Source organism: Chrysemys picta, chromosome 2, assembly GCF_011386835.1.
Source record: "Chrysemys picta bellii isolate R12L10 chromosome 2, ASM1138683v2, whole genome shotgun sequence".
Classification (NCBI taxonomy): domain Eukaryota; kingdom Metazoa; phylum Chordata; order Testudines; family Emydidae; genus Chrysemys; species Chrysemys picta.
This window is the reverse complement of record NC_088792.1, coordinates 74,878,081-74,893,659: the sequence shown is the minus strand read 5'-3', so window position 1 is coordinate 74,893,659 and position 15,579 is coordinate 74,878,081. Positions and strand designations below refer to the sequence as shown.

Here is a 15,579-nt window from a genome sequence, read left to right as displayed (position 1 = left end):
TACAGCGTTTACATGGAAGCAAAATGACCTTTTTCGACATTATAACCCGACACCGGTTGTTTGGAAAGTAATCCCCTTCCTCACGGTTACCCGCTTGGAGTGTGTCATACTTTCGTAGTCTATTAAGCGTTAACGCTGTTACTTTTCTTCTATGGACCTTATTTATTACCTGTGAACCAGTTATAACAAAGAAAAGTTCATAGTTATACAGCCCGATAATAACGCTAAGGTTTAATAAAGCTTAAAGATACTCACATTTTGGATTTATAATGCTGAAAGACATTATTCTTTATCCTTTGGCACCAAGAAACACAATTTTCCACAGTATACGCTCGATTCTTAATCATCTACCTGCGACCTGTGTTCAAATGACCGTTTGATATGAATCAACTCACGATATCTCTGCTCTGCCTGAATTTCCAGCTGTGCGACCTTGATGTATATTTGAGTTAGATGTCACTAGCATTGCAGCTCTTGCCACTGGTGGATGTGTTTCATTGTGGCTGAGTTATTGCTTATCAAAATTGCGGAGTGAGTCATCTTGACCCTACGTCGCAAATTGAAATTTTTTTTGCCAAAATATTATTTATTTTTGCAGTAAATAAAATATTTGACATATTAATAAATTCTCAGAAATGTAGAGAAATGAATTATAATTCATATTCCCTCTGTATGCGCACAGGAATTGAAATAATGACATCTTCGTTATTGTATTTGTATTTTTTTCCCATCTTTTTCATTTTTTTTTATTTGATTTTTTTCCTCGCCACATTTAACTTGGCACCCTAGGCGACTGCCTAGTTCGCCTATATGGACAGGCCGCCCCGATAGGTTCTTATACCACCCACACTATCGTAATATTGGAGTACTTTCCAGTAGTGCACTAAGCAGCGTGACTAACACCATGTTTGTTCTCTCACTCATCCTCTTCACAGGGGGAAAATTGTGTGCACAGTTTAGTGATTTGTTTTGTTAGCACTTTGTTTTAAGGTGTGTTTTTACTGTACATGCTGATGTGTGTGTGTTTAAAAAAAACAAGGTAAAGCGCTCCTTGCACTTGAAGCAGAAGGTGATGAGGTTTGTGAAGGAAAAAGAAAAAAAACATTTCTTGTTTTACTTTCTAACTGCACAGTTTATGAGAGTAAAACCTTGGTGCATGTTTCCACAGGACAGTGTAATATAATACAAGACTAGTTTGATTATTTAATGGGGGAATCTCCACTAGCATAAAGCTGACAGAGGCAGTTCCACCATCTCCCATGCTATCTCTTATGCCTGGCATGTATGGGGCTTATTGGGAGAAGAGAGGGGTGTAGAGGAGCAAGACTTTGCTGTGCCTGGTTCTCCACTGCCGTGAAATCATTGAGGGCCTTTTATCCCAGCAGCATAAGCTAACGCTGTCCCCTTGCTGCTTTAACTTATGCCAGGACTTGGCAGCTGGGAATCAGAGAGGTGTGAGAGGTGTGACTCCCTCTCAGACCCTACCACCACACTGTTTCTGTGCAATGTATAGTGAAGCCCATAGATTTTAAGTCCAGAAGGGTTCATTACAAACATCTAGTCTGGCCCTCTGAATAGCAGACTATATAATTTCATCCGCTAATTCCTGCATCAAGCCCAGTAATTTATGGTTGAGTAGAACATAGCAGTTAGAAAGGCATCCAAGCTTTCTTTTCTTACCCTGCTTATATATCACATTTCTATCATAGTAACTTGCCTGCTGATAGCACAGAGAGCCATTCTGATGTTGGTGAACATGAGTTGTAAAGATTTCCTAGGGCCAACAAACACTTACTACCTCTTTATCTTTGTAGGTACCACTACTATCCGTGGGGAACAAAGAACCATCCAACCAAAAGATGAGAACCTGCAAATCTGAACAGACTGGGTTTTTTTCTGAAGTCAAACTGCCCTTACTTCAGCTAATATTATCACCAAAGGGATAATAAGCTTTGCTCAAAATATATTGATGGGAAGGGATTCCAATGCTGAAACAAATGGGAGACAGCTTTCAAAAGACCTCACGACTGATGAACTTCGTATGATACTTTTGTGGCAGCTCTGTTTACAGCATAAACTTCTTGCACTGTATCAGGGGAGTTCTGTACATACTATTTGGGAAAATGCTTCAGAGTTTGTGCATTAGGAGAAAAACATAATTCCTGACAATGAATGCATATGTTCTATTTTTTTATTTTATTTTTTTAAAGAATTGTTGAATACTCAGGTTTGCTGGAACTATATTTAAGGCTCATAATCAGGCTATCTTTTATAGCAAGAGAAATAAATCAAAAAGGGAATGGGGCAGGAAATAAAATATTTTTAGGTTCACTGCACCGGAATTAGAAATTAGAAATCAATTCAACTATAAAATATTTAAAGTTAACCATTTGGATAGTAGCAATTTCTAATGCTGGTATAGCACTAATTAATAGTCAGTATTTACAACTTGCACAGCTTATGTGTGTGTATATATCTATATCTATATCATATATATAGACATGCATATATTGTATAGATACATATATGTAAAATATGTATCATATGTATACAGTGTAATATACACACACATTTACTGTTTAACAGAAAATAAATAAGTAAATGAAACCAATGCTTTGCTGCTAATCAAATTTGTAGTACTTAATGCACTTTGAGGATCTCTCTCTCTATATGTACATTATATGTTAAATAGAGATGCAAAGCCTGGCAATTCAACATTACTGAAGCTATTATTTTCATCTTTAGAGTTTTGACTAAGTGTGAGAGCCATTGTCTACAGTCTGATTATACTGTATCTAATCTAACTACTGTAAAAATCAGAATATGTATGGCGACATATACTTAGACTGTTGAAACTTGTTTATTTCATGCTTATCATATAATTACTTGTGATTGATTGGATGCATAAGTATGTCATATTTACTGTGTATACACTGGCCAAGTATTTCTGCTATAGTTTGCTTGAAACATATGTAAATAACTAGATATTATTTCTTAACAATGTACAGAATATTATTTCCCCTGTCATTTGGGATTTCACTAGCCCAGATTCTAAACTGGTGCAAGTTGGCAGCAGTGGGCCTAAGTCAGTACCTAAGGGTACAGAAGGCATCCACCCCCTTCCTACACACCTTCAGTGGAGAGGTTTGAGGTGGTGTAAAATGCATAGAAATTCAGAGATTGGAGTGAGTGATTGGGAGGAGTACAAAGCCAAAAAGGGCACGTTTAAATCACAAGGAGGCATGTTGTGCAGAACGTGGGTTTATCCTTATGATGTGATGACCCATCCAGGAAACAAGCATGTGACAGCCCAATCTAACATAAAGCATTTCCCCCAGAAAATCGAAATGTAGCGCAGAAGGCCACCACACGTGATTTTGGCATCTGGATAATGACAGACTCATAGCAGCCAAGGTCCATTGAGGAGGTGCTTTAGAAAGCTAGCAAGGCTCTTACATGTCATCCTATGGAAAATAATACATCTGCATTAGAAAGATAGGATTAGAAAAGATATTGTATTTTGATTTCTAACATATTTTCGCACATAATGGTCACCTATGCATATCCCCCTAATATCTACTGTCTACTGTTTTTCTGCTTTCTTAGTACCTAAGTGCTATCGCTAATATCACTCCATTTTTAGATATATCTGTTACTACTTCAAGGAGAGGCATACCTATCTGTTTCCCTCTCACCTGTTAAAAATTGACTGTCTTGCTGTGCAATTCTCTAAAACCTTGTTACCATCACTGCTGGTTGCACCTTATTGTATACACAATCCTTGCCCTGATTTATAACCTTCCTGGATGTAATTTCATCTCACAACTCCTCAAATACCATGTACGTTAAAGCCAGAGAATAAGTCCCCCTATATGTTACCACTGAACTAAAAGGTGTAATCTGTCATGCCCTATGAAATGTGTACCTCCTTAAAATGTAAATGCACATTTTTGAAAATACAGGTGACCTGGAATTAATACGAGTTTACACTGAGCATTCACATCATCTCTGGAACATGAAGTAAGCATGGTATCTCCCTATATGTAGAATAGCAGATACCACAATCACTGGAAAGTGGAGAATGTCGAGTTGGTAATGGCTCCCGCTGTACATATTATTTGAAAACCAAACCAAACCCTGTTATGTTTTGCAATTAGAAGACTATCAAAATGCTTCTCCAACTAAGGTACCTGTTCCTCCAAAGAGTGCCACTGAATGGTTACAGTTTACAAAATAATATGAATATTAGAGCAGTTGCCTTGCAAATACATCATAATTAGCAATGGCTGATGTATTATTTACAATGCAATCACTAAAAGTTAGCCCAGCTTCTGGTTAAATATTAATGTGGCTTTGATAGTCACAGTGAACATCTTTCTTAGTACAGGAGAAGGCAACAAGGTGTGGTTAATATCCGAGGTGTTATAAAGTAAGCCTGTACTGTATGTAACAAGAAAATCAGAATTTGTATGACATTTAAATTACTTTTTGCGTGCGTTTCATACACAAAAGACCTCATTTAAACTAACTCTTGATATATTGGCCCCACTCAAACTGAATACACATTTCCACAATTATTTTTTTTCAAAATAGCATAAAATTATCCTTACTAATATAGTGGGTATAAGTCAAAAATGTCTATTTACAATGTTCTTCCTCCCCACGTGTTTTTTAACATTTAATTGTCAGACTGTAGTAAATGGAAATAGGGGGCACTGCATCAACAACGGATTGGACCTTATTTTCAGGCATGTATTAAAGCGATGAGATTTGTGTTTGGGCTGGGTTTGTGTGATATTATTAAGTGTCTATTGATAGTTGATGGCATAGTTTTCATTGGAAAGCAGACTATAGTTAGTGACTTTGTGTTTATCCATAATAAATGTGTAGCGCTATCAATAACAGGATAAATATTGTGTGGGCCCAATAATGGGCCCAAAGCATGTGAAGATAGTGTTTCAACTGAGCTTGGTTGTGGCAGGCAGTGCAGAGCAGACGTAGGGGGACTCTGCAACAGTTGTCAGTGGAATGCAGAGTTGGGAAGTGAGCCTGGCTGGGGCATTGGCAGTATGCATGAGTACAGCATGGCTTCACTAGGCTAAAAGTCCATGCTAGGGAACCAGCAGGCATGATCTGGTACTCTCCCTGTGTTCTGCAAAAACAGCAGGAACTCTCCAGCATGCTGGATATAGGAGATTAGAGTTGAGGATACAATTTCCCTGCCCTTCCCCCACTCACCAAACCTTTAAGCACTTGTCCTACTTACAGTCGACATTAAAAACTGGACATTTCCCACTGTAGGGTTGCCCATTCTAAGATCAGACAGTACCATAAAATCCCTGTTATATGCTGTGGTGAGGGAAATAACCATTTTGCAAGGGCACCTAGCTTGTGCGCCGTTTCCCAAATGCTGGCCCTATGTGACTATATATGACGAGGGCCATCCATGTCATCACGAATCATCAATATTGAACACATACACAGAATTCTTTTTGTTTTCAACATTGTTAAATATGAATCAACTATATCCTGTTTGATTGACTTACACCTTGTATTTTATTTTTTAAATGCCGGTATATTGCTTGTCTGTGTCTTTGGTGAGAGATCATCACTGGTTCACTGATCTGAGCTGTACACTATTTGTCCGTGATTTTTTTTAACCTAATTTCTGTGGGAATTTTTTGCCTCTTGTGCACTCTATAGGAAGGCAGTCCCACTGCTCCCATGAACCATTTGTTTGTGAGATTTCAGGAAAAAAAACACTAAACACTTTTTCAAAGCTATCTTATATTGTACTTGGCTGCTCTTACAAAATTGCATGCAAGTTATAATTTGTTTTCTTCTGGATTGTTAGTGCAATGTATTTTTTAAAAGGGAGATCTCTGTAAGCAAAAATAAATAATTTGTTGAAAGTAAATATGCATATTACTGACTGTAGGTATATTTTGTCTTTGAAATCAATTGCTGTTACAGAGTATATCTATTCTTTTATAGTCTTTTTCATGAGTTGGAATTTGCAAATGTCCCATAGGCAACATTCTGTGATAGAGAAGTTCTGTCGATCATTAGAGTTAAATTACATTCTGTAGGTATGATTGCTATAGTTGGTTGTATACTACAATATTGCCTTCAGAGAGCTGCAAGTATGTTTGAAACCAAATCCTTCCCATGTCTAAATGGTTTATAGGCCTTGCAAATAGTACACCATGGACACATACAATAAGATTATAAATTGTAGTTTTTCCATGCATTTGTAATACTGTAGCTTCTGTGTTTAGATTTGTAAATGTAGATGCAATTAACTACAACAATGCACATTTTAAAGAAAAATATTCTCATTATCTCCGTTATTTTTATTAATTCGTATGATATTAGTACATAGTGGTCCCAGCTGAGATCAGAGCCCGATTGTGCTTGGCATTGTACAAACAAATAGAAAAAGTCCCTGCCCTGGAGAACTTACTGTCTAAATGGACAAGACAAAAGGTAGGAAGGAAAACACAGCTGTGAAGTGAGTTGCCCAAAATCACACAGCAGGTCAGCAGCAGAGCTGGAAGTAGAATCCAAATCTCCTGAGTCCTAGTCCAGAGTTTTATCCACTGGCCTATGCTGCATTGCAAAACTGTTGTTAGAGATGAACCGAAGCTGAAAATCTGAGATCTTTGATCACTACTTTCACAAAGTTTTAGGCATGCGTGGGTCTGGTTTTTATTTGAGTCCACTACTAATAGAAAATGAATTCACGTTTATTTTTAAGAATATTTTTCAGTTTATACTAGTGGCTGGAATCTGCTTCCAGTTACCCCAGCATATTTCCAGAAGACCACCACCAAAATCAGTGGAGTTACTCTGGGTTTACATGTGGGTAACAGAGATCAGAAATTAACCTTAAATGTTTAGAAATGAAAGAAAGAAATTACACATGGGATGTGAAAAATACATGGTTACTTTAAAAGCTTTCCCATTAGACTGCACGGTGATAACTGAGCAAAACAATAGCCTGAAACAAATGTAGGATTTGACCTTGATCTCAGATATGAGCATATGCATCACTCAGTATCTTTCAAGATAATGTTCACATGAGTGTGGTAACTGTTCCTGTAAACTATGCAGGAATTTGCCATTATATATCTGAAATCAGGACCAGCCACTTCAGTTAGATAATGAAAAAGATCAAGCTAAAAAGTCTGGTACAGGCCACTATTGGAGACAGGATACTGAACTAGATGGACTCACAGATCTTATTTCTATATTTCCCCATGGAAGGCATGTGCTTCTACCTTTTATAGTCCAGTTATGACTAACTTTTGAAAGAGGAATTTGGAAAAGTGCACTGGCTCCTCATTTCAATTGTGTTTTCAGTTAGGAGATTTGACAATGAATACAAGGGGTTATAAGATGCTGTTAATAAAGTAACGAGACCTGGACAAACATATGTCTTGCATTTCCCTCCAATTTAAGATCATTCTTGAATTTCAAGAGCAATTTTTAGAGCACTGCACTCCAAAAAACCCCTGTAAGCGTGAGGACTCACCCCTGCGGCGCCTCCTGCTGGTCGTCCCAGGGAATTGGCTTTCCAGCCCTCAGAGCGCCCTCTGCAGGCCAGTGTCCCACTGCCGGTGGCCCCCATGTCCCTCCCGGACCCGGTGCCCCTTTACCCAGGGGCTGCCTCCTGGCAATACCCCCACCAGTCTCTATGGCTCTCCCTTCTCTGGGAAACCCCCAACCCTCTAATCCCCACCTTGTTTCAGTCTGGGCTACTGCCAGTCATCATCAAGCCCCCTTTCACAGGGGCCGACTGCAGTCTGTATAAGCCAGTCATCATAGGTGTTATCGAAATATCAGGTCCGCCTAGCTGAGAGCCAATAACAGCCAGACAGGGATAAGGAAGAGATTGCTTTATTCTGCAGAAGAAAGGAGAGCTTTGCACCTTAGTACAAAAACTCTAACTTATACAAAAATCAAAGATCTTTTATACACACTCAGGCACAGGCTTTGGTCATGTTCACATTTGATTGGTGGTTACCAGACCCTGCACTTCTGCTATCTGGTCAGTGAAAACCGGTTTGGGACCAGTTCCAACTACCTCAAGGCAGAGAAGGGAAGACAGTTCAAAAGTTCAGGCTGCTGTGTACATGAGGTGTCTGTTTTCCCTAATGGCCGCTGGCTGCCATAAAGGCCGCTGGCTGTTAAGGGGTTCCCTGCCGACTGTCAAATAGGCAAGGGAGGTTTTGACCTGCTGCCTTTCCCTGCAACCCAGTACCTCCAGGGGCCTTGTACAAGGTCCTGCAGCCTGGGGAGTTGCTGGCCTGGAGCTCCCCAGCTCCTCTGGCCTTTCCCCAGCCCTGCTCCACTCCAGTACCCTTTAGCACTCAGGCAGCTAGGTCCCTCTCCCTCCTCAGCTAGAGGGAGACTGTTTGCTCCTGGCCCACTGCCCTCTTATAAGGGCCAGCTGGGCCCTTATTAAGCCAGCTACAGCTGTGGCTGCTTCCCAATCAGCCCAGCTTTCAGAGCTGCAGCCCTCTCCAGGGCTGCTTTTACCACTGCAGCCCTCTTTCAGCGCTGATTTCAAGCCCTTCAGGGCAGGAGCAGGTGACCACCCCGCTACAACCCCAAACCTATTCAAGTTGTTGATGTGTAAGAAATTTTAGCCTGATTCCAGGAAGAACTGGCAATTTCAAGTGAGCATGCATTTAGGTAGAGACAAAATAGGAAATCACTTTAAAATGTTATTTATTTTCAAGTGAATGAACTGGCAGTTGATTTTGGATACCAAAGTCTGACTTGAAGGTTCCATCATTCAATTTGTCCAAATAGACAGCAGCAATTAGGAAAAAAAAAATCTTTCAGTCCATTTTGACTATTGGCTTTCAGTAAATTAAAACTAGGACTGTCAAGTGATTAAAAATATTAATCACAATTAGTCACACAATTAATCTTGCTGTTAAACAATAATACTGGTGGTTCAGGTTCTGCAGTTTCCACATCAGAGTGTTGCTCTTTTAAGACTTCTGAAAGCATGCTACACACCTCGTCCTTCTCAGATTTTAAAGGCACTTCAGACTCTTAAATCTTGCATCAAGTGCTGTAGATTTCTTTAGAAATCTCACATTAAAACCTTCTTTGTATTTTGTCAAATCTAAAGTGAAGGTATTCTTAAAAGGAACATGAGTTGGGTCATCATCGGAGAGTGCTATAACATGAAATATATGGCAGAATGCGACTAAAACAAAGCAGGAGAAACACAATGCTCCCCAAGGAGTTCAATCACAAATTTAATTAACGCATTGTTTTTTTAACAAGCGTCATCAGCATGGAAGCATGTCCTCTGGAATGGTGACCGAAGCATGAAGGGGCATATCTGGCACGTAAATACCTTGCAATGCTGGTTACAAAATTGCCTTGCAAACGCCTGTTCTCACTTTCAGGTGACACTGTAAATAAGAAGTGGGCAACATTATCTCCTGTAAATGTAAACAAATTTGTTTGTCTGAGTGATTGGCTGAACAAGAAGTAGGACTGAGTGGACGTATAGGCTCTGAAGTTTTACATTGTTTTGTTTTTAGTGCAGTTATGTAACAAAAAAAATCTACATTTGTAAGCTTCACTTTCATGACAAAGAGATTGCACTACAGTACTTGTCTGAGGTGAATTGAAAAATACTATTTTTTTTATCATTTTACAGTGCAAATAATTGTAATAAAATAATAATATAAAATAAGCACTGTACACTTTGTCTTCTGTATTGTAATTGAAATCAATATATTTGAAAATTTGAAAAAATCAAAAATATTTAATAAATTTCAATTGGTATTCTATTGTTTAACAGTGCGATTAAAGCTGCCAATGAAAGGAGAATTAATTTTTTAATTATTATTAATTTTTTTGAGCTAATCACGTGAGTTAACTGCGATTAATCAACAGCCCTAATTGAAACTGAATTATTCAAGGCTTTCTGTACTTTACTGTTCTCAATAGGAGATGGTGAGGGTCACAACAAGAAAACTAATAATTTAAAAAAAACAAACTGAACCAATTGAAATCCACAGGTAATGTCAGTGGCACCATGACACGCATTGGGGACATTCCTAAAACTTCACAGTGCAATCTGTTATTTTTAATTTACACCTGGCTGAATTGATCATCTCTATAATTAGGTTTATATTGCAGAGAATAGGAATTAAATAAATGAGGTACGGGAGTAGCCACAGACAGCAATTTTTAAAGATACCTTGTGATATCAGGCTTAAATAAATGTTTTCCTATCTGCCATTTCCCTCTGTGAGACAGACATTTCCATTGATCCTTGTGCAAAGTTTAGATCCCCTCTCATTATTCAAATGAGGAAGCTAGACAGTCGGGGACAGCCTTGTATCTGGTGTGCTGCCCACTAACTTCCTCTAGAACAGTGGTTCCCAAACTGGGGTTTATGAACCCTGGGGGTTCACGAAATGTTACAGGGGGTTCTCGGGAAAATATTCCCTAATGGCGGACAGAGCTGTCCCTAGGGACCCTGGGCAGCATGGGGCCAGAAGCCCAGAGCCCTTGGACTTCCAAGAGCTAAGCAGATCAAAGTAAGCATATCTATCACACTGAGGAGATTTAAACTTCAAGACTCCTTATAAGAAATGAAAAGGGAGGTGGATATTTTTTGCTGTTTTTAAAATTAAATAGGCAGCTAGTATTGTTTTAAAAATTATTATGAAGAACAAGTTGTTTGCCTGTGTGGGGTTCCATGCGGAGCAGATAAAGCACACGACCACTGTGGTTGCAGGCTGAATCCGAATTCTGTTTATTGCAAGCTTTCTTTTATAGTTTTTTCTCTACATTACATAACACAATTAGGCTATAATAACACATCTACGGATTGGACAAGAAGGAGAATCATGTGTTTATCACATGTATAGCCCCACACTGATTGGTTCAACCGTTCCTTACATAAGGCCATGATTTGTTTACCTCATCTTATATAATCCTAGACCACCAGGGGGCCTTACATAAGGCCATGATCATCTTATATAATCCTAGACCACCAGGGGGTCTTACATAAGGCCATGATCATCTTATATAATCCTAGACCACCAGGGGGGCTTACATAAGGCCATGATTTGTTTACCTGGCAAGTGTCCCATCGTGACCCTTACCTCCTCATGGAACTTTCCATTAGGTTAGTGTAGGGATGATACATCCCCACACCTCCCCCCTTTTTCTTAAATAAGGAACTTTTTAAGAAACGTAATATTACGTAAATGCCCACGAAAACCATTGGGGTGTAAATAAGGATAGCCAATAAGACATGTTTTAAAGGGATCCGATGGGGTGGCCAGGGACAAGCAAAAAGGGCTTCTTGGCCAGTCTGGTTTGCCCAGGTGACCCAAACATTTTGTTGTGGGTTAACAAAAGGTACAGAGTTTGGACATACAAAGACCCCTGCTCCTATAATAAGGAGTCCGAACAAATAGAAGTACAGCATTATTAGGTGTTTAGGCTGTGACAAACAACAAGTGCAGGTCCGGTGTTGCGGGGCCGTTGTTTGGCTTCTGTGTGGCGGCATGGTGTTCGGGTAGCAATATCAACTGCCGGAGGGATCTTTTCCGGTGGTTTTTTTCTATATGTCCTTTCAAAGTTAGATAAGCCTGGCTCCGCCATTCTTTTTAACCTATTTTGCAACTGCTCACCCTGCCCCGGGAACTCCGCCCGGAACTTTGGGGTACAAACATCATTGGTGACAGGAAAGCCGGGCTGGTTCAGAGCTCGCAATGTGTGGGACTGCGGGGGATCGCTCTCACCGGCCAAATGGGACAACTGATTTAGCACATCCTGTAGCTGAAGGCCCTGTTTGTACATTTCCGCGTTTCTGCCCCCATTTCAACAAACGGGACAACGCGTCAGAGGGAAGCTTCTCTCCCCGCTTTTTAGCGATGCGTAATAAAAAATCATGCACCATCTCCTCCTCTGCAGACAAATCAGAGCCCATTTTATTAAATGCAGCCGCTCACCTGTGAGCTCACGAACGTCTCTCTCGGACGACCAGGAGCCGGTATCCTCCGGTACCTCCTGCCGCGGCTGCCACCTCCGCCTTTTCTCACCGAACGCTTCAGTCGGCTGTGAACTCACGAATGTCTCTCTCGGACGACCAGGAGCCGGTATCCTCCGGTACCTCCTGCCGCGGCTACCACCTCCGCCTTTTCTCACCGAACGCTTCAGTCGGCTGTGAGCTCACGAACGTCTCTCTCGGACGACCAGGAGCCGGTATCCTCCGGTACCTCCTGCCGCGGCTGCCACCTCCGCCTTTTCTCAAACCATGTTCAGTTTTTGGTCGTGCTCCAGTTGACACTGAGCTTGGCAAACCATCTAAATCTTGGTAGCCTGCCCTCTTATTCCCACAGATTCCCTTTCTTTGATGATCTTTGTGAAGAAGGCCTGTTTCCACCTTCTGTTTGCACGGCTGTTTGCGCTTTTTGGTAGAAGGAGTGCTGGAAGGAGAAGAGCCAGCACTGAGAGCCTCTTCAATATCTAAATTCAATTGTTCCAGTTTCTTCATGAGAGATGACATAGAGTCTGACCACTCAGATCCTTTTTTTTGGTTGGATCTGCTTTTTCTTTGCTCAGCTTCTGAGACAACACCTGTTGGGTCTACTGTCTGAGAACATTGATCTCTGCTCCACTGGCGGCTGTGTCTAGTATGATCTCTGCTAGCTCACTCTGGGCAAAGTCCTGGCTGCCTTGATGTCCAAGCCGAATCACGTCGGGGTCACCATTTGTGGGGTTCCATGCGGAGCGGATAAAGCACACGACCACTGTGGTTGCAGGCTGAATCCGAATTCTGTTTATTGCAAGCTTTCTTTTATAGTTTTTTCTCTACATTACATAACACAATTAGGCTATAATAACACATCTACGGATTGGACAAGAAGGAGAATCATGTGTTTATCACATGTATAGCCCCACACCGATTGGTTCAACCGTTCCTTACATAAGGCCATGATTTGTTTACCTCATTTTATATAATCCTAGACCACCAGGGGGTCTTACATAAGGCCATGATCATCTTATATAATCCTAGACCACCAGGGGGCCTTACATAAGGCCATGATTTGTTTACCTGGCAAGTGTCCCATCGTGACCCTTACCTCCTCATGGAACTTTCCATTAGGTTAGTGTAGGGATGATACATCCCCACATGCCTGGACTGCTCAAGACCTGAATGCTTGTGTAGGAGGAACTCTTTGAATTGGTTTCTTAAATACCTTCATGCTGTTTTACATCTGATACTCCTTGATGAAACATAGGAGCCTTGTCTTATAACAGGCTTATTCAAAGTGATACAAGCTACGAAAGTGAGATCTTGGAAGAGTGTTGCTGGTTTCATAATGTAATAAAAATACTGTAATGATAAATAATAATTAATAGTAAATAGAGTGTAATAAGCATGTCATAAAAACAAATTTTATATTTCCAAGATCACTGCTTTTATAATTTATACTCAGGTAAAGGAGAAAATACCTGGAAATATTCATTTTTAGGAGGGGGTTTGCAAGACTTGACATTTTAGTGAAAGGGGTTCACAGGTTGTTAAAGTCTGGGAACCACTGCTCTAGAAGGAGCTCTTCCCAAGAGTCTATGGTTAGTAGTGTGTCTATATGGGGACAGGCATTTCCTGGCCTGGAGGACTAATAAACCATGGAACACAATGTGCTCCTGAATCGTAGAACCAACTTTGAGATGAGTCTCATATCCGTACCCTCAAAAGGCTATGACACCTGTCTTGGAGAACAGAAATCAGCAGAAAAGATCCTTGTTTTCATTCTCCTTTCTTTGGCAAGTTCACTGATCCCTACATATGGGATTCGACCACTGGTCAGACTGTTTTAGCAGGGAAAAGCAGAATTATGACAGGTTTGTTGAAAAGTACAGTAAAAGCCGAGGTACCACACCGCAGCACGTCTGTGCTGACTGCTGTTTGTGGAGATGTGGGGATGTGGGTGACTCCCACTGGGTACTTTGGGAAGCTGCAGGCTCTGAACTTCCTTCCTTCACTCTGCTGCAACTGCTGCTTCCTCGCTGGAGCGTGAAGGAATTTGGAAGGGGTGGATCCTTTTACAGGTCACTTTGGTGGCTTCTGCAGCTTCTGCTTACGAGGCGCACTCACAGGAGAGTTCCTTATTGAGAGAGTAACCATCTTCATCGACCTATCTTGTGCCCAATATAGTGGTATCCAAGCACTAACCATGGTAGCTAGCTTCCATTTGGCACTGGTATTTCATTTATTTCTGCCATTTTATGATGATGCATGTCCTCCAGCTGGTTTCCACTGGCTTTCTTTGATTAAATAGTTCTCCACAGTTGCAGTATCATTCTGCACATCCCAGGGGAGAGAGTGAGTTTCTTCCTCCACTTTGGGAATCATCCCAGGTCCTCAATGAGATCTCAGCAGCCTTGCACTTTGATTGAAGGAAGAGTGGTACCTCATCTTTAGAAATCTCTGTGAGATTTACTGTACCCAGTCGAGTTCTTACTTGTCAACGTTGCACACCATGAATGTCCACCACTGTTCAGTACTGAGTTTACCATGGCACCAGGCCCACAATCAGAAGGGGCCCCAGCCAGCCTGATCCTCCGGCTGGCTGAGCCGGCCAGGAAAGCTGCCCCTGCTCTGCCCCTGCCCCGCCTCTTCCCCAAAGCCCCCGCCCCTGCTCTGCCCCGTCCTGCCTCTTCCCCCCCCCGCTCCACCCCAGCCCCGCTCCCACTCCACCCCTTCCCCCCCCAAGCACCCTCCCCTGAGCTACACATCCCAGGGGACTGCAGCAGGGGTCAGGCCCGCCCTGCACTCACCGGGCGGCAGGAAGTGGAATGACCTGGTCCCAGCCCGCTCCGCGCCGCCACTGAGTGCTTGGGTGCAGTTTCCCTTCCCCCAAAGTCCGGGAGCCAGGGAAGCAGAGTGAAGTGGGCTGGGTCTGGGTCAGTCCACTTCCCGCCACCCTGTGAGTGCGGGGTCAGGCCCACCCTGCAATCACCGGGCAGCAGGAAGTGGAGCGACCGGGCCCTAACCTGCTTTGCTCCGCTGCTGGGTGCTGGGTGGTGGTTTCCCCCCTGTCCACCAAACCTGGGGAGGAGATGGAGTGGTGGGGAAGGGGTATGGGATGGGGAAGAGAAGCGGGTGGGGGAAGCAGGGGCTAGGGGAAAGAGACAGTGGGGATGAAGGGGTGGGGTGGGGAGGAGATGGGGCAGTTGGGAAGGGGCATGGGATGGGGAAGAGAAGGGGATGGGGGAGGTGGGGGCAGTGGGAAAGCTGGAGCCCAGCATGTGGCATCCCCATGGTAGAAGCTGGGGCTCCCCTGTTAAGCGGGCCCATCGAACCCTCACCCTTACAAGCTCCACCTCCCCTGCATCTGTATTACCTTGATAAGCCCCCCCCGCCACCCTCCCCACTGAGCCCCAACCACCTGCACCTGGACCCCCATCCAAATGAACTCCACCTCCCCTGCACCTAGACCCCCCCCGCTGAGCCCCAAACACCTTCACCTGGATTCCCCTGCAGAGACCCATTGCCCCTGCACCTGGAACCCCACAATGAGC

At 42.4% G+C, this 15,579-nt stretch overlaps 1 protein-coding gene across 2 annotated transcripts in view; it reads left to right on the top strand.

Moving 5' to 3' along the window:
* NEK10 (NIMA related kinase 10) overlaps positions 1-5,917 on the top strand; it is a 171,146-nt gene extending 165,229 nt beyond the window's left edge. For both annotated transcript variants that reach the window (XM_024107392.3, XM_042840319.2), the window contains one exon: positions 1,815-5,917. In XM_024107392.3, the coding sequence (XP_023963160.1) occupies positions 1,815-1,863 (49 nt within the window). In that variant the 3' untranslated portion in view covers positions 1,864-5,917. The remainder of the gene's footprint in view (positions 1-1,814) is intronic.
* Positions 5,918-15,579: the final 9,662 nt, after the last annotated feature.